The sequence below is a fragment of the Typopeltis vanoorti genome, chromosome 8 (assembly GCF_054136105.1).
Source record: "Typopeltis vanoorti isolate ZY-2024b chromosome 8, IOZ_Tvanoo_1.0, whole genome shotgun sequence".
Taxonomy (NCBI): Eukaryota; Metazoa; Arthropoda; class Arachnida; order Uropygi; family Thelyphonidae; genus Typopeltis; species Typopeltis vanoorti.
The window spans coordinates 44,238,266-44,259,243 of NC_143556.1; the positions used below are offsets into that span (position 1 = coordinate 44,238,266).

Consider the following 20,978-nt stretch of genomic DNA (forward strand, 5'->3'; position numbering starts at 1 on the left):
TAAACACATAAAACATATAGAAATATATTTTTACAATATAAAAATGTCACGTTCAACTCACTGTAGCAAACGCCACTACTATAGTAAATTCAAAATTAGTAATATAATTGCCTGGTTGATTCTGCCTGTGAATTGACCTGTTTTCTGCTTTACTCATTCTGTGAATGAGGCAGGTGATAAATGACATCTTTCATTATTTATGTAGATGTTAGGCTAGTCAGCAGAAGCCAGTTGAGTCACAGCAGATAAATTTCAAAGAACTATTAGATATTAACCATGTGGGATCTTCATAAATAGTAGTTACATAGGGATGTGATAGACACATGAGCTAGTGAGAGAATCACAAAAGATTGATACTCAGGAATTAAAAATAATTGTATTATTATTGTAATAACATTATAATCAGTATTTGCAAAATTTGAAAAAATAAATAAATAATGGACATTATTTTGAGTTTATCTACAACTAAGAATAATTGATTCTATAATGACAATATTGTATTTCAGTTTTATTATATTTCAGTTCAAGCTTGCCGTATACTTAAGAAAATTCTCTTGCACCATTGTCCATATTTAGTCAGATTAAGCATCAGCCAGTGCCCAAAGTTGGACTTTACTTCCTTAGTATCTGAGGTTTTATCTTTGCCAAGTAGGCGTGGACGACTTGTGTTTTTAGAACCATGTAGTGGGGTATGTTTTAACAACTGCTCTTAATATTAAAATATATAATATTGAAAATGAATCTATCTAATCATTTATGTGTACTATTTTGAGATATATTTATTATCACCTGAATGTGACATGCTTTGAAAATATATTTTAAACTAAAGATGTTTAAATGATAAATTATCACTTTACATGCTTCAGTTTTTTTTGTTTTTTTTTTAACAACATTTATCAGAGCATTGAATATGAAGTTAGTGTGGGTTCTGTACTAACAGTTTTTCTCAAATATATATATAGGTTGGCTTATGAAGACTCATTATATTCAAAAAATCAATGATAAAAGGAAACACACTGATCACTTTTTAATTTGATCTTAAATAACATTGCAGTATTTTCTTGATGTAAGATAACATAAATGATGCTTGTAATATTAATATAATTTGCCTGGTTGGCAAGTGGTTAGTGTACATGCTCTCCAACCAACAAGTTGAGGTTCAAATCCCACCGCAGGCATGGATGTTTTTGAATATCTTTAGGTCGGAGATGAATTTCATCACCCAGTGTGTGTGAGACTACCATCCTGTTTATTAGACACTTGAAGTGGCTTGAAAAAGTTCCATGTTTGGTATCTAGAGCAAGATTTCTGGACTAGGTAAAAAATAAAAAAAATTACAAAAATATATAAAATTGATAGAAATGAAGGAAAAAATCATCCCTAGCCCACGCACAGTACAAATGCACTATAGTATACTAATAACCTTTCACGGGTAGGAACCACATAAAAAATACACACGCACACAATAAATGTGGTTATATTAATTTGCCTATCAATCCTTACCATCCTACACTGACATAACACTAAAACACTAAATCATTAACACCATCATCCAGAATGAATCATGTCTAGTCTACTACAGTTAAATATAAGAATGCACCATACCCCAGCATGGTGTAATTGGGTATATAGTTTTGCAAACCCAGAATATTAAAATTGCAGTCGTGGGACAAGATAACATCAATGAGTGGGGGGGGGGGAACAATAGAGGAGCATGGAAAGTTTATGCTTATGATGGGTGAAGGGTGCAGTGCCTCATGTGGGCAGATTAACAATGATGTTACCAGGGTTAACTTTTCAACATTGCAAATGTAAGGACTGGAGGAGTAATATTCCAAATAATGTTGCACCATATTCTAGTATATGTGTGGTCTGAAAGATGATGACTAACGAGACAGTGAGAAATTGATATGCTGGTCATGATTCCTGCTGCTCTACAAAAATGAAGGATTGCAAGACAGTGGATGGTTTGGTTTCTGCTGTCCAGGTCAATGAAAATGGTCATGCTTTGCTAGTCAGAATTAGGATTTCTGTTGTCTATTGAGCAGTACATAACCACTGTATAAAGTTTTTTCACTTGATTACAAATTAAATTGAACTTGCCAGGAAATTATATTCTTATTTAATCCTTTATCCAAATGTAAACTAACAAAGTTTACATGCAAAGTATCTTCACAACTAGGCTACATGTATGTAACTTGTATATAGAGACTGATGGCTTCACATCAATTGCCTTTGTATCCCATAATGCAAAGCTCACATCCTTTGAGACATATAATGCTATGCAGGGAAGGGCCACCATCCAGATTGGTTTCAATCTTTATTGAAGTACTGTTAAAGTGTGGGAGTACCTCTCCAAAGACTCTGAATGATTTACAAGATCACTCTAAATCTCACTGAGCAACCCTAAAGGAACACCACTCAACTCATCACTCTTGACCTGAATCACTCCATGACAGGAAACTCAGCAGTGGCTCTACTGATTGAGAAGCAAAAATCCATCACCAACCAGAGCTGCTAGAGGCAAGCAAGGTCAAGACAAATCCATGGGCATCAGATCCAGAAGAGATATAAAGGTTTGAATTAATGTAAAATTCATATATTTCCCATATATCACCTTATTATTAGCATATTCTGGATTAGAGAGAGTTGCAGAAAGCTTTTTCACTTGGTTACAAATTAAATTAATCTTTGCAAGAGATTTTCTTGTTTAATTCTTTACACTTGGGAAAAGGATTAAATCTTTTAATTTTTTCATCAGTGTTTGATCCACTGGCTTGCCAACAGGATTATTTTGATTTAATGTAACCATAAAAATAAATTTCTGCATGTTGTGCTGTCTATTGACCAACATCTTCATCAGGAATATTAATATACTAAAGAATATGTAAAAAAAAATAACTGAGAACTTCTGAACAGCAGTTGCTTTTTGAAATTCATGACACTCACCATATGTATTAGTTATATGAGTTATTTGATAATATCAAGTAGCAGCAATTCATTGTTTATGCATCATGCATCTTTTTCAGATAGTTACTATCATAATGGAGATTTGATAGGTTGCATACTTTTATAAGTTGCCATTAAACAACCTTTAATAAAGTTTATGTATTATTGTATAATTCAATACTTCTCATTTGAAGTTTGAAAACATCTCTTTTTAATAAAAGCACTCAGTTAAACCGAGTCATCCCAATAATAAGAAATGAGATCCATGTTAATATCTACTTTTTTTCATCACTTAATCAATTAGAGTTAACCTCTGAAGAGGTTAATTCCTTAATTGATTTAGACTGAATTTTATTTTTATTTTTTGTCATAAATTATAAAATTTTACTACATAGTAATTAACTGTATTCCTAACATGTGACTAACACATTGTCATTTTTCTCTCTTCAAAGTGGCATTTTTTTTTTAAATTAAGCAAAAATATAATTTTTTTTTCTTTAATATATATAGCATGTGCTAGGGTATTTTAAATTTATTTCCTTTTTTACAGAGATATGATTCTTTAGAAATGGAAAAGGTTGTGTTAAGAAATGCTGAACCAAATCATGATGTATTCTTATTGCACGATCATAGTTCTGATCGGGATGACAGGGGAATTTATAGAGAAAAAGTGCTTAGTTGGCTTCGATTTTTCAGTCGAAAGTGCAGAATTCCCATGTAAGTATTGACTACACTTAGTATGTTTTTCATTTTGCTCTTTGTAAGTTTAGTTTATTTTTAATTCGCAAGATATTAATAGATTTCCTGTGTGGCTGTAGTATTTCTGGTACCATAATGTTAGACTGTCAGAAGAAAGACTATTGTAGGTTTGATTCTGTCACTGACTAGAGAACTCTTTCTAGGACTCTTTTCAGCAAGTTCCTGGGTTAGTCAATCTCTAGTACAGGAAGTTTTTGTTTTACTTCCAAGAATCTAGGCCTTTAATCCTGTATCTCAGAAAAGTCACTATTTCAGTGAGCATCGAGTTTTAGGATCACAAAATTGATTGCTATAAGCTCGGTTATGGTTATGGTTATAGCAATCACAAGATTGATTGCTATAACCATAACTTCCATCATTACATTAATAAATGTAATGATGGAAGTTATGGTTAAGAATAATTAGATTATTTATAAAAGCTTATTCAGGTGTTAATAGTTCTCATTATTATACTAATTTATACAACCTATTTTTTATAAAATAAAAGGATAATAAATTATATATTAATTACATTACATTTCCTGTTTTCCAAGTTTTGCTGAAGTGGACAGTGTATGTACCTAGTCTCCAACCAACAGGCTGTGGGTTGGAATCCCACAGAAGCATGAATGTTTGTGATTCTCATTACATTGTAGATGAATTTCATTGTCTGGTGTGAAACCACCACTCTGTTTATTGAAGGCCTGAAATGGCTTGAGAAATTTTGTTGTTTAGTCTCTAGTACAGGGTTTCCATATTATCTAATCTGCCTTTGGTACCAAAATACAATAGGTTGACAGGTAGGTGGAATTCACATGAAATTGCCTACATATGAAAATACACAAGTAGTTACTTTATTTGTAATGAATGCAACATTTTCAACCAGGTAAAATAGCCATTATCAAGCCAAAAGTAGCATGGAATGTGACATGCAACAATAATGATCCTTAAATGGCATTCAAATGCTTAATCAAAAAAAAAAATATATATATACAGATAGGTGCTGTAAACAGTGGCACTACAAGCTTTTAGCACACTGGTGTCCAAAAGCGAAGGACAAACTAAATTTTTACCTGTATATGAAAACATTTTCATGACTACAACCAAATGTGGACATAAATTTTATTGCCAGCACACTAACAAATTATATTACACAAAATATATGTTATAAATTTCGTACGTTTTAAAATGCAATCTGTTTTTGGCAAAAGTTACAAATTTCCTAAGGACGTAGTTATGGAATTATGTACAGTGCTTACATAAAACTATGCAGTGAACCTTTTTAGTATGGAATATGTCCACCCCAAACTGAGATGCAGCTCTCACAACATTGTATCATGCTTAGCACCAAGTGATTCAGGAGTTCAAAAGGCAAATTGGCCCACTCCTCCTTCAGAGCAAGAATAAGGCCTTGTTTGTTTTCTGGAGGGGAATTTCAAGTAGCAGTGCATCTCCCTATTGCATCCCAAATGTGTTTTATGGGTTGAGATCTGGGGAGTGTACTGGCCACTCGATTCAATTAATATCCTTGGTCTCCAGGAGTATCTTCACTGCTCGTGTATGTTGTGGTGTGGCATTATCATCCATAAAAAATGAATTCTTCACCTACAGCACCATGGAACAATCAAACATGCCATTTTAGAAATTCATTGTGGTATCGTTCACCAGTCATAGTTCCTTTTTCCAGCACTTGTAACTTGATGCATGCATTAAGCATAATGCTTCCCCTTGCATCACCATATCTATTCTGTTCAAGAACATTATTGCAATGGTAAGCAGTACCACTTTCACACTAGATCAAGTGTCATCTAGAATCAGAGGAAAGACTAAAACAACTCTCATCTATGAAGATTACATTAGCCTATGAGACATAAGTCTGTGTATGTACATAGACATAAGACACCTGTGTACTAATGTACACAGGTGTCTTGTTCAATTTTTATGGATACAACATCACTGAAAACATGCTGTACAATGATCTGTGGATAAAGGATGCAGACTACAGGCCTTCAGACATATAAGCCTACTTGTTGCAGACATTTTACCACAGTTTGTCGAGATATCTATGTACCTGTGCTTGAATGGAGCTGACCTGCCTTACATTTGTTGTTGTAACCAAAAATCTGTCTTCATGCTCCGTGTTAGAATGAGGACAACCTTTTAGTAAACGTCTGGAACACATTCCATTGGTTTGAAATGCTGCCCAGAGCCTGGATACACTGCTATTTGATATTCCAAACTCTCGGGCGATATCAGTAATTCTGCAGCCTTCTTCAAGCTTTCCAATAATTCTTCCCAACACGAAATCATCTAGATCAGTGTTTCTCAACCTGTGGTCTGTGATGATGGGACAGGTGGTCTGCAGGCAGATTTAAATTAAATAAATAAATGTATCTATTTTAATTATCTAAACAAAACAAATTAAAATTGAATAAATAAGTAAAAATTATAGAAATAAAATGGATACTTAAAAAAAAACTAACCAATAGCTGCAGAATGTTCATGGAATGAACATTCTGCTGACAAGTAATAAAAGAGGGGATGAAGTGAACAACAATATGCTTTTGCCTTCCCTTGCTGTTTTGTCAGATTTGAAATAAACATGTGTTATCCACATTTCAACCAATTTCTTATTGTTTATTGATTTTTATTATTGAAGTTTTTCTCTTTCAATCAAGGCTCAGTATATCTTCAGAAGTGCTAAGTGATACTTGGACAAAGTGTGTCGTGAGTTAATCTCAGTTTCAAATGACACTTTCAGCTCAGAATTAATGATATGGCAGTATCATTATGGATACTGCCATATCATCGAAAGAGTTAAGAAGAGCCTTTATTATGAGTTATAAATAGACGAGACTACTGATGTTACAAATGATGCACAGTTAATATGCTATGTAAGGTATGCGCATGATAACAACATTCATGACGATATTCTGTTTTGTACAACTTTGTCATCCCAAACAAGTGGAGAAAGATATTCCACACTTTCAATAATTACATAAAGGGATCCAGTGGTGAAAATGTATGGGTTTCTGTTTGGATGGAGCTTGCACCCTTACAGGCAGGCATAGTGGGGTTGTTTTTAAGGTCAAGGAAGTAGCTCCGGATATGAATTGGGTACATTGTTTCATACATATGGAAGCGTTAGCCTCCAAAGGAATACCACCAGGATTTAAAACTGTGCTATACAACGTTGTAAAGCTAGTTAATTTTATTAAAGCTCGACTGTTAAATAACAGGTTATTTTCAGTACTCTGTGATGAAATGGGCAGTGAATATATACAACTTTTGCTTCATTCTGAAATTTGCTGGCTTTCCAGGGGAAAGTACTAACAAGGTTATTTTAATTAAGGCACGAAGTTTTACTGTTTGTAAATGAACGTAATTCTGGTTTTGCATCACTCCTTGTTGAAGAAGAATGGTTATCAATACTATCCTATCTTTCAGACATTTTTTTTTTTTGAAATTAAATGAACTAAATCTCTCCCTTCAGGGAAATTCTTCAACTGTTCTTGATACCTATGACAAAATAAAGTCATTCGAGAAAAAAACTGGTGTTATCGATTAGTTTTGTAAAAGACAGACAATTTGCACCTTTTCCAACATTGGAATCCTTTTTAGTGGAAAATGATATTTTTGTTGATTCTGAGTTTCTGGAAAGGATTTGTGACCACACCAAAACTCTGAAACAGAATTTTGAAACATATTTTCTGAATAACTTTTATAAGAAATTTCTGTGGGTTAGCAATCTATTTCAGGCTTATGAGAACGACCCTCCATTATCGAAGAAATAACAGTTAATTGAGCTTTCAAGTGAGAGTGGGCCTTAAAATGCAATTTCGTGATCTTGGTTTGGCTCGATTCTAGATCTCACCTTCAGTGAGAAGCAAATTTCCCGAATTATCTGAAGAAGCATTGAAAATCGGTATGCACTTTTCTACAACCCATATTTGAGTGAAAGGATTTTCATCGCTCCTTCAAATAAAAACAAAATCCAGAAATCGTCTTAGTGTGTGTGTGTTGATCTTCGACTGAAATTGACCAATATTGAGCCAGATATCCAGCAACTCTGCAAGGACCGAAAAGCTCAATGATCTCATTAAAAGTAAGAAGTAATATAATTATATCATATTATTTATTTGTTTAATAAAAATTAAAACTTTGTTCAATGATGATACACATTTAATCATTTACTTCCAATTTAATTAATTTTGTTTCCATATGTATTCAAAACATGCTTTTAGAGTTATTATGTTATAAATGGCACAGTTTTTCCCAAATGTTGGTAATCCCCACATAGGTTTTTAAAAAAAATTACATAACTTAGTGGTCCGTAGAATTGTTTTAGGCATTTTACTGGTCCTTGGGCTTAGAAAGGTTGAGAAATGCTGATGTCTTTAAGATATTACAAGATATTCCAGTTTGCAACTTTATTCCTTCACAAAAAGAGCTTCCTTCAAACACAATTTGCTTAGTTAGCTTTTTGTCTTTATCATGTTGAGTGCTACTTCATGTACCCACTTTCTATTCAAAATCGTCAGTTATACAATTTGCAGCAATCTGATTAGTCTGAATTTGCAGTTGTAATCTTCAGAAATAGTATTCATCCTTAGCTTTTACTATACAAATAAATAACGGAAAAACTCACGTAGAAATATTATTTAATAGTATAATTTTCGCCTGTGTGTCACAGGCATCTTCAGTACAATTAGGCACAAAAATTAAACACTAACTGACAATTCCAAAAAGCGCCACCTAAGTAGCTGGTGTAAGATAACTAAAAAGGTCAATAACTTTCCTAAAAAAAAAAAAAAAAAAAAAAAAAAAAAAAAATTAATACAATAAAAAGTTAGGAAAGATTAGCTAATTTGTAAAGTACTATCTCCCATAAAGGGGATAGACGTAAGCCGTCGGATCTGTTTAAGTTAGGAGAATGAAGTAGAGTTTCCCATGCTTCTTTATAAAGGCGTTCCATGAGAAACTGACTTTTGTGAAGAACTCTTGTCTTTCTCCAATGAACTCTGTGTCTAGTGAAGATGGCATGTTCTGCAAGTCCAGACTTTTTAGGTTTAAAGTATTCAATATAAGATTGGTGTTCTTCTAGCCGAATGGAGGCAGATCTTCCCGTTTGTCCGAAATAACATAATCCACAAGAGCACGGAATCTGGTAGACACCTGGATGATTAAGATGTGGAAGCTTGTCCTTTGGAGAAGATCTGCCTCCATTCGGCTAGAAGAACACCAATCTTGTATTGAATACTTTAAACCTGAAAAGTCTGGACTTGCAGAACATGCCATCTTCACTAGACACAGAGTTCATTGGAGAAAGACAAGAGTTCTTCACAAAAGTCAGTTTCTCATGGAATGCCTTTATAAAGAAGCATGTGAAACTCTACTTCATTCTCCTAACTTAAACAGATCCGACGGCTTACGTCTATTCCCCTTTATGGGAGATAGTACTTTACAAATTAGCTAATCTTTCCTAACTTTTTATTGTATTAAATTTTTTTTTTTTTTTTTTTTTTTTTTTTTTTTTTTTTTTAGGAAAGTTATTGACCTTTTTAGTTATCTTACACCAGCTACTTAGGTGGCGCTTTTTGGAATTGTCAGTTAGTGTTTAATTTTTGTGCCTAATTGTACTGAAGATGCCTGTGACACACAGGCGAAAATTATACTATTAAATAATATTTCTACGTGAGTTTTTCCGTTATTTATTTGTATAGTTATGTCTACTCACGGTTTACCGTGAGTAGACATAACTATATAGACATAAGAAACCCCAAAGGTTTGCAACCTAGTTAGTTGGAGAATTCCTGATAGATCATGAGTCCGGAATAATCAAGGTAATTAATTAATATTAAATGACATAAAGTATCATTTCTGATCTATTTTTACTCAAATGTATTATGAGTTTGCAACCTTATATGGGTCAAAAAAAAAAAATCAGCTAATGCTGATTTTTTTTAACCTCCCAATCGGCCGGTGTGGATGAAATATTCAACACTCCCTAGCTTTTTTCATGGATCAAAACTTCTTCGGCATTCTACCTTTTATCATGCCATTACCTTCCTCCGCCGTTAATCTCATTACGGCTATTCTATAGCATTAGTGGATTAACTGTTGCTGAGTGACCTTTGTGTCCCCTCCCCCTGTCTTTACGTCTATTGTGTTGCTTAGAATTTCATTTACTGTCCTGAGTTATTTGACCTTTCTTGCCTCTAAAATGATTTATTGTGTCTCTTCCCAAAAATTGAAACCAATTTCACATATGCGAAAAAAAAATCAATCCTGAAATGCCCACTGATCAGCTTTTGCAATGAATCTATTTAGTGATAGTGAATTTGGTGTATTTTATTCTCATAAAATATAAGAGTGACATTTTACCGTTTTTCTCCCACACGAGAAACAGAAATAAGGTGGTAATAATATTGTTGATTTTGCCAAACTTCATTGTAGCAGAAATTTTTATTACAAAACTTTGTAATATATATATATATATATATATATATCTCCGAAACAAGAAATTTGGAACCCATATCACATCAATGTTAAGTGTTCGCAAGGTGAAAATGTTCCCATTATTATTTATATATTTCATTTATTAACTAGGGGGGCTATGCCCAACCCCCCGTGTTCCGGTATGGTAGACCAGTTCTCCTTCAATTGTGATAACTCGAAAGGGGGTTCAGCCCCTGAATTCTGATGACTTGAATTTTGAAGACTCGACATTCAGGGTAGCCCCTGAGTTTCAAAACGTTTCGATAAACATGACAATAAAAAAGCTTTTCATTTTATATATATATAGGGTAGATTTTATTTCATTATTTTTTATTGTTTTGATGAAATACTTTACCTAGAATACTCCTTCCAGTTTCTCTGTGTCATAAAAAGAACTTAAAAATTAGCCTTCAAGATAAAAAGAAACAGTGCATTCAGGTATCCCTCTATCAATATTTGTAGTCCTGAAAAGGACTGTTTTGATGGCCTTGAAAACAAACAATTTTTATTTCATACTGTTCAGAATTTAAAATTCTTGAACAGCGTGGAACACCTTGAAGCAAGGGTAAACACACAAAGCAGTTTTACACTCAGGGCACCAGATTTTTCTTTCCTTTCTGATATTTTTTTATTACATACATAATATTTGCGTGGAGGTTTTTTTTTATTAGCCGTTGGTGGTAGATTTTCGGGATAATGGTTGGAGTTAGCAGCGTTCAACCTCAGATGTCTGGCAGGATTTCCTGTTTTTCTGCTTGCTGAAGAAGGTGCATGTGCATGCAGCAATGCTTTTGCAATTTCTATTCTGTATTCTAGATATGTTATGGTAGACAAACATTTTTTCTTGTACAGGAGGAAACTGTTCCAAATAACAAAATCCAAACACTTCAAAATTCAAATAACATGTCCAAACACTTTTTTGTAATATTTTTTATGCTGTTTCCTCATTACAGAGTAGAATGATAGCTGCTGATCGCACCTGTCGATTCAACCCATAGTGTCGTTGTATGCACACACAGCAATGGGTTTTCTTTCTTCAAACCATGCTTCTCCATGGATTCCGCTGATGGATTGTGCAGGGAAGATAGCAGAAAAACATCTTTTTTGTCTTTCCAACGTAGTGCAAAGACTTTCCCTCGCTGATAAGTTCGGATTTCCCCCTTCGATAGCTTTCCTGAAGACAGATCTGGAGGCATATCTCGCCTTTTTGCATTTACAGTACCATAACTATCTGTAAGATGCTGTAAAAGCAAATCAGCGAGTTCAGGACACATATATAGTAATTATCCATTATAATGCAGTAACCTTTCCCCAGTAAAGGGTCTAGTAACTGCATTACTGCACGCATCGACAAGGGGAGATCCGAATATTTATCGTGCTCGATTACAGTTTGCTTTCCCGTATAAGGTTTGAAATCCCAAAGATATCCACTTTCTGATTCGCAAAGAATACAAAATTTTACTCCATACTTCGCTTTCTTTTTGGGAATATACTGCTTACATTTCAGTCCACCTTTGAATGGCATAAGGCTTTCATCGATACTCAAGTCTCTCTCAGGAATGTAGAGTGATCTACATTTTTGACGGATTTTCATCAGAAAATCATAAATTTTGTTGAGGACAGGGCAAGGATGTGTTTCCTGATCGTATTCCTCATTATTCTGAAAATGCAAATACTTCATGATGAGACTGAATTGTTTTTCAGTCATAACATCACGAGACATTGGCGTGTTCAGAATCTAGTCTGTAGACCAATACATTTCGAGAGCGGGCTTTCGAAATGTATTTCGAAACTTCGGGTTTTTCACTTTCTTTATTCTGATATTGCATTTGAAGGATGACAGTGATTTTAAATATTAATTTCACCTATATCCGAATATCACATAATTTCCTGATTTATAATAATCAGGAAATATATATATTGTCTGATTTATAATTTGCTAATTTATAATAATCACCACATAGTTTCAGTATCGAAAAATTAAAGTTATGTGGAACAATTACTAGAGAAAAATAACGAATTAAATAAAAACTGTACCTATGTTTCATAACAGTTTTCGGGTGTGTGATAGTAATGCAACGGGGGGGGGGGGGTAAACTATCAGAGGCGAAATAAAGTTCAATTCTATTGTAAAAATATGGAAATGAAATTTCACATTTGATATACATATTTTGAATGATAAAAATAAGCAAATGTATCGCTTACTTTAAAAATTGGAGAATAAAATATCTGAATTATGCAGAAAATATAAATTTAAATCATAACTCTTAATTTCATTTTGTAATGACCAATTATACAAGGAAACCAAGAAAGTGAAAGTACAGATTACTATACAACATGAAGAAAAAATTTAGTAATATGATTAAAGAATTTCATGTTATTCTCTATAAAGCAAAGTTGCTCAAGCGTGTCCTAAAGGAAATCTGTTAAGTATTATTCGATTTCGATGGTTTTGTACAAAAATAAAATTAATATAACCTGGAACGTAGGCAGCCGGTTTTCTTTTCTTTTTTTAAAAGAATATTCCAAATAATTATCGTGAATTAATTTCTTCGAGAACAAAGAAAAATCTTTTGTCTAGTAGCGATTAGAAAAAAATTAGCGCAAAAAAATAAAAAATTAAATTGGTTAAGTGAAGAAATTATGCAAGACCTTTATTTTGTCCAGAAATTAAAATTGTATTGTACAATAAAAAGAGAAAACAAAAATATAAATAATTTCTCTATTTTTAGTCTATCTTATATAACTAAAATCCAGTTCACCAGCATGGAACAAGAAAGTCCGTTTCTTGTTATAGGCAACTGAGAGGCAGCTACGAACGGGAGATAATCCGATTAACCTTTCTCTTCAGCGTGAGGGTTTATCACACCTTCTAATGGACATGACAGTCAAATTGCACTTCTTATCCAGGTTCTTTAAACAGGTGGGCTGAATCTTATCCAGATTTAGTTGGACGTCTATAGACGTCCTAGCCGGTAGGAAGGTTAATAGACTAACTTTTGGAGACTGAGGGGACAGTTCAATCCCCACTTGTAGCTGATCAGAGATAGCTGACCAAAGGCTATCATTAATTAAGCAGCCTGCAGTGAAGACATGGCTCAACAATTGCTGCTGGTGCACTTCATAAAAAAAATTAATTAATTAATAATCTTTCAGTCAGTAATCAAATAATTAACCAGTCTGTAATCAAATATATCATAAAATGGTATACCATAAAATACATGGCATTCACTGTTTTGATCCAACTTGACTTGTGCAGTCACTTGGAAATAAAGTAATGCCTGTAAGAAAACCTACTTTTTGATGTTTGTAGTGTGAAAAAGCCTACTGATTATTTTTTGTGTTAAGAGAGAAAGAGAGACTCGAAATTAATTATGTTATCCCAAGAAGTGAAATTCATTTTTTCTGGAGATTTGGAATTGTAAATGAGGAGAGAATTGGGAAAACAGCAATAGGATCTAGAAATTATATACTTGGTTTTAATCCAAAACGATGTTTTGTTTCCTTGGGTAAAGGATTAAAACCAAATACATAATTTCTTGGTATCTTTAATGTATAATAGAACCAAGGTTAAAAACTTTCAACAGCAATAGGAGCAAAACATTTTTGTGAGAACAAGTCATTCAGGCCTCTAATAACATGGAGATTGTCTCATACAGACTAATAAAATTCACCTGCCACCTGAAGACATTTACAAATCATCAGTACCCACAGTGGGATTTGAATGTATGTCCTGGTGGTTGGAAACATATAAGTCAACTACTTAGCCAAACAGGCTGCCCAAATCCAAAAAAAAAACTACTATGGCAGCCTGTCTGTCATGTTATATAGAGGAACAGCAGAGGAATTAAAGGATACATCTCATATCCATTATACAAATTATGGAAACAACTACCGTGTTAGAGTAAAACTTTAGTTTAATTTAAACCAAAATAGACATTCGACATTTCTATACAATGAAACCTGTGGTGAATTCATCACTAAAAAACACACGACTAACCACAGTGATAAGTTTTAATACGTAAATATTTCATCCCAAGTAGTATCTTGGGACATCGTCAGTACAGTAATTCAAACAATACTAGGAATAACATACAGTTAGGGCGCATGATTACAATAGAATCCCAATATGCATGCAGTAGCATGTTATAGAATTAAATTAAAATATAACTTAAAAAAAAAAAAAAGATATATAAAGAGATCATTTTACACAATTTTGTATGACAATTTCCCATACTTTAGGAATAGCAAGACCATCATTACAGTTTAAATTTGGTCTGTGTAGTAGGGCTTCAGCACTTTCTTTATATAAACATTCATGTTTATATAAAGATCTATGTAAAAGTTTTGTCTTTTCCCAATGGATCCAATGGTTTGGGTTTTCAACTCCGTGTTGAGCAAGGCCAGATTTCTGCAGTTTGAAAATACAAATGTGGTCCTGATGTTTCGAAATGCATTTCTGAACAGATCTACCTGTCTATCCATAGTAAGACGACTTGAAGGAGCATGGGACCTCATACATGCCAGGTAACATCAGAGGTGAGAGTTTGTCTTTAGGAGAGGGTAGCAAGTTATAGATCTGGTTGATGAATTTGTAGGTAGTGGCAAGATTGTATTTCTTCATAATTTTTGAAAGACGTTCCTTTGACATATGGGAATCCTATGGGCTTCTTCTTGTCTAGGTTGATGTGTGGGGAAGTGAGTGATGATTTTTTTGAGTTGTTTTAAGATTGTATCCATTTAGTATGGCTGTATTTTTGATTATTTCTAATTCTTGGTTTAGAGATTCTTCAGAGGAGCAGAATCTGTGTGCTCTGGTAACTAATGATTTAATGATGCCCAATTTTTTAGATGGATGATGAGCGGAAGAATTATGAATGTAGTGATCTGAAAATGTAGGCTTGCGATAAACAGACGTGGCGATGGAACCGTCTTCTTTTCTTTGAATGTGTCTGTTTACGCATGTTTCTAGATAAAATAAACCTCCTTCACCCTCGTATCAACTTTACGCTAGAAAAAGAATCTTCACAGGAGTATCTCCTTTCTGGATTTACACATTCAAAGAAAAGAAGATGGTTCCATCGCCATGTCTGTTTATCGCAAGCCTACATTTTCAGATCACTACATTCATAATTCTTCCGCTCATCATCCATCTAAAAAATTTGGCATCATTAAATCATTAGTTACCAGAACACACAGATTCTGCTCCTCTGAAGAATCTCTAAACCAAGAATTAGAAATAATCAAAAATACAGTAATACTAAATGGATACAATCTTAAAACAACTCAAAAAATCATCAAATAACTTCCCCACACATCAACCTAGACAAGAAGAAGCCCATAGGATTCCCATATCTTATGTCAAAGGCATCTCTGACCATCTTTCAAAAATTATGAAGAAATACAATCTTGCCACTACCTACAAACCCATCAACCAGATCTATAACTTGTTACCTTCTCCTGAAGACAAACTCTCACCTCTGATGTTACCTGGCATGTATGAGGGCCCATGCTCCTGCAAGTTGTCTTACTATGGACAGACAGGTAGATCTGTTCAGAAACGCATTTTGAACATCAGCACCACATTTGTCTTTTCAAACTGCAGAAATCTGGCCTTGCTCAACACGGAGTTGAAAATCCAAACCATTGGATCCATTGGGAAAAGACAAAACTTTTACATAGATCTTTATATAAACATGAACGTTTATATAAAGAAAGTGCTGAAGCCCTACTACACAGACCAAATTTAAACTGTAATGATGTTCTTGCTATTCCTAAAGTATGGGAAATTGTCATACAAAATTGTGTAAAATAATCTCTTTATGTATGTTATTTTTATTTTATTTTTTTTCAGTTATATTTTAATTTAATTCTATAACACGCTACTGCATGCATATTGGGATTCCATTGTAATCATGCACCCTAACTGTATGTTATTCCTAGTATTGTTTGAATTACTGTACTGAGGATGTCCCAAGATACTTGGGATGAAATATTTACATATTAAAACTTATCACCGTGGTTAGTACGTGCGTTTTTTAGTGATGAATTCGACATTTCAACCTGCACATTAAAGTCTTCGTCTGGAGTATATACATATATACAAAGAAACAAGCTGTACTACAATCTACATGGCATGGTAAAGTTACTGACCAACCATTACAACTATTGGCTTGATCTCTGATGGGAAAAAATAAAAAACCTTACTGCATCAAAGCTATAGTCCTATTATTATTATTATTATTATCCATTAGGTTACAAAATTAAATTAGGCTGGAGAGCAATACGAAGTAACTGGAACACAATTCCTCTCCTACAGAACAAATTTCTGCCCAGCATTATGGCTCTCTTTGTCCACGTACTATGTTCCGGTTACTTTGTGTGGCAAAATAAATTTTAACTACAAAAAGAAGGTATTCCCATCGGCTCACCTCTATTTCCCCCAATTGCTAACTTTTATATGCAAGCTTTTGAGCAATGTGTTCTTGATTCCTTTACTCTAAAACCTACAGTTTGGCTTAGATACGTTGACAATGTTTTCGTTATTTGGCCACAAGGTCGCCAAATTTTAAATACATTCCTTAGCCACCTGAACAAATAACGTGATTGCATACAATTTACTATTGAAATTGAAAATCAGAATTCGCATCCTTTCCTGGATACACTAGTCACACGTCTTCCTTCAGGTTGTCTATCCTTCACTGTTTACCACAAACCTACGCATACCGGCCAATATATACATGCTCACTCATATTACCACCGTTTGCAAAAAATTTGGAGTCATTAACACCCTCAAAAACAGAGCTATAACAGTTTGCTCTAATGAAGAAGCTCTTAGACTAGAATTAAAAATTATTAGCAATACTATTTAAATTAAGGGGATATTAAATCCCACATTGTTTTAAAACCGAATAAGAAACTCAAAGATTGGAATCGAAGAGTTTCGTGCCGAATATAGTAAACCATAAAGTATCGGCGAATACTAGCGTGAGCTAATGCAAGTAGTCCTAGTACATAGTACAATCTTGGGCAACTCGTTGCAAAGGTGGGTAAAGTTCTGATCCCTATTTTTGGTATTTTCCATAATGTAAAAACACATTTCCTAGGAAATTTATGCTGTTATTACATTATGGTAGGAGGTCACTACCCAGACCAGTTTCAGCCTTTTTTGAGGCTTCATCAGTGAGTAGCTAGACCAAATAGATACCAAAGGGTATAGCGAAAAGAACTTATATACTCTGCTGTACGAGTTGTCAAAAAGGTGCAACCATTAAGTTACTTAAATATAAAGAGCCAATAGGCTCTTTATACTTAAAGAGTTGCCCGAGATTGTACTATGTACTAGGACTACTTGCATTAGCTCACGCTAGTATTCGCCGATACTTTATAGTTTACTATATTCACCATGAAACTCTCTGATTCCAATCTTTGAGTTTCTTATTCGGTTTTAAAACAATGTGGGATTTAATATCCCCTTAATTTAAATAATGTTTATATCGCCGAAATGAAGCCTATTGGCTCTTTATATTTAAGTAACTTATGGTTGCACCTTTTTGACAACTCGTATAGCAGAGTATATAAGTTCTTTTCGCTATACCCTTTGGTATCTATTTGGTCTAGCTACTCACTGATGAAGCCTCAAAAAAGGCTGAAACCGGTCTGGGTAGTGACCTCCTACTAATGTAATAACAGCATACATTTCCTAGGAAATGTGTTTTTACGTTATGGAAAATACCAAAAATAGCGATCAGAACTTTACCCACCTTTGCAACGAGTTGCCCGAGATTGTACTATGTACTAGGACTACTTGCATTAGCTCACGCAAATATTCGCCGATACTTTATAGTTTACTGTATTCGGCATGAAACTCTCTGATTCCAATCTTTGAGTTTCTTATTCAGTTTTAAAACAATGTGGGATTTAATATCCCCTTAATTCAAATAATGTTTATATCGCCGAAACGAAGCCTATTGGCTCTTTATATTTAAGTATTAGCAATACATTTATAAATAATGGCTATAGCAAAAATACTAATAAAATTCTTCCTAAAACTTCATCAAAAAATAATATAGATTACAGTAAAACCATTGCTATCCCATGCATTAAAGGGTTATCAGATAAAATTAATAGAATCCTACACCATTACAGCTTAATTCCACTTTTAAATCACCTTTAAATTTAAAATACATATTCAACTCCTCTAAGGATCCTTCCCCCCCCCCCCCATTGGCACATCCTAGAGTTTATTGCATCTATTGCACCTATAATTACCTTATATTGGGGAAACAGGAAGTACAATCCCTAACCATAAAAAAAAATAAAATAAAATAAAAAAAGCACAAACGGCACGTTAAATTTAACAATTTTGATGAAGCAGGCCTCTCAGATCATGCTCTTAACACCCTACACCAAATTGATTGTAAAAGTACTTTGCTCAATACATCATACAAAAACCTGGTATGAATGAAAATTTAAAGAAACCTGTGAAATTTTGATTAACTACCCCAATCTTAACAATAATGGTGGCATAAAAATCCCAAGAATTTGGATGGTACACATTCAACCCACTTAGTTTCCAGCATACCCTGACTTTAGGACTTTAAGCACTTTTTCAGCTTTTATTAGCACTGTCCATACCAGTTGGCTGTAATTTATATGCGTACTTATATAAGTAATAATTTTTTTATTTATTATTTATTAAATTTTTTCCTTTTGTAAACATGTTGCTCTCCATCTTAATTTAATTTTGTAACCTAATGGATAATAATAATAATAATAGGACTCTAGCTTTAAAAACCTTACTTTTGATGTAGTAAGGTTTTTTCCCCCCCACCAGAGGTCAGGCTGTAAAATAATAAGGTCAGCTGTGGCATTGTAAAATATTGTTTTTACTTTAATTTATATTCTATCTTTCTGAAATTTGCTTTATTTCTTTGTCCACTAAAATTTCCCTTAAGTTCTATTAATTTCTCACATATGCACGCACTTAATACCTTATTCAACTTAGCAATAATCTGCTTATTTTAGGCCCTGCAATTAATCCTTTCTATTCTTACCTATGTTCACTCTGTTAGCGAAAGACCCTTGGTTTTAGTTCTGTCCACTATAACAGGTTACCATCACCCACACTGTAATTTAGAAAAATTTATTTGTTTTTCGACTGCACCACTCTAAATTATGTATACAGCATGAGAATTTGCGTTTGAACATAAGTAAACTGAATTTTTTTCTTTAATCTTCCCCTGATTTTCTTCCCCTTCCTCTCAAGGTGAACTAAGTTCATACTTGTTACACTCGCAACATTCCCTGCTTCAGACTGGTTGATACTTTTTAAATCTTTCTGTGTTCTTTCTCCCTGCTCAGTGGTCTTAGCATCCGTAGTGTCCTTTATTACTGGGACTGTCTCGTGCTCAGGATCATTTAGAATGCAGAGATTGGTGTCTCCCTCAATTGGTTTACAATAATTACTTCCTTGGTATTCGTGGTGCGTGTGGGTTCCTTCTTTATCTTTAACTTGGTTTTGCTCCTTATTACTCCCCCCTTTTCTTTGAAAATGGACTTTCTTCCTAGATTAGTTGCACATGAAGTTGAATTTTGTTAGGAAGTCATCCCCTAGAATTATTTCTAAATTAGAGAGGGAATTCTTCGAAAGGACTATGAAATTATGCCAGACATTCAACTATGTTGGGGCAGCCCAATTCTCAACCTAACTAATTTAATTGTGTGAGTAACCAAATCAGATATTTCTAGTAGCTTAATCGGATCTTTCAGATGTTTGACTTTTCCTTTTACATAGGAATCTAGTTCCCTAAAACACGTATCTGATATGATTGAAGCTTGTGAACCTGTATCAATCAAAGCGCTGACCCTTCTGCCGCAGATTACACCTTTCACTGTAATACCCGTGAATATCTTGGCTTTGATTTTTATTTACTCCCCCCATGTTTGTTTAGTGCAAAGAAGAGTTTTAGCCTCTGTATAAAATTTTGCCTTAGCGAATCTTTGCCTGCTAAAACAATCTCGAGCTAGATGTCCTACTTTATCACAGCTAAAGCACTTGGGGGTTGTCTGTAATTTTCTCTTGCCGTGTCTCCGTCTGATGACAAAGGAGAGTTACTATGGCCATTGGTTGATAATTCCGTTAGTTTCTGCATAACTAAATCTAATTTCTCAAGCATCGGTCTTTGCAGTTTCTCAAATTCCCTGTGAATTAATTCAGTTGTCCTTTCTTCCTGAAAGGAAGAGTTCTCCTGATTTGTTTTAGAGGCTGTTGCCAACTTATTAATTACAGTATCTAGGCGATCCAAGACAGGCCTTTGTAATATTTCCACTTCCTGTTTAATGAGCGAGCGAACTTCACTAAGACTAGGAGTGTCAGTGGATAATTGGCAAACTGTCTAGGTTCTGCCCTCATCCTTGTTTCTCCCTACTCTCTGTTTTTCCCCCTTTTCTAGATGTTCTCCCTTAAGATCTGACCTTTGATGTTATCTTTCTCTTCTCTCTTATCATGTTAACGGATCCTACTGTGGCTGTGGGACATATATTGTCAAGTAGCTGTTCTCTCTTTCTCTCTCTCTCTCTCTCTCTCTCTCTCTCTCTCACTGCTTTATAACTCATCTAAGTTTGATATCTCCTTTCCGAATGTACTTTCTCTTAACTCTATTCTTAAACCTGTTCTAAAATGTTGGAAGACTGCCCAATTGAGATAGTGTTGGTCAGTGCTAGAGACACTTAGTGTGTTGGCAAGGGCCAACATACGATTACAATAATCCGTTACACTTTCCTTGTCTCTC

The 20,978-nt window shown here is 34.1% G+C and overlaps 1 protein-coding gene across 6 annotated transcripts in view; it reads left to right on the forward strand.

Moving 5' to 3' along the window:
- Positions 1 to 20,978, forward strand: part of LOC150103958 (F-box only protein 38-like) — a 251,812-nt gene that overhangs the window by 185,139 nt on the left and 45,695 nt on the right. For 4 of the 6 annotated variants that reach the window (XM_090397198.1, XM_090397196.1, XM_090397197.1 and 1 more), the window contains 2 exons: positions 523 to 689; positions 3,500 to 3,666. In XM_090397198.1, the coding sequence (XP_090253324.1) occupies positions 523 to 689; positions 3,500 to 3,666 (334 nt within the window). Of the gene's footprint in view, positions 1 to 506; positions 690 to 3,499; positions 3,667 to 20,978 lie in introns of those variants that run through there. The other 2 variants (XM_090397200.1, XM_090397201.1) reach the window with 2 other exon arrangements.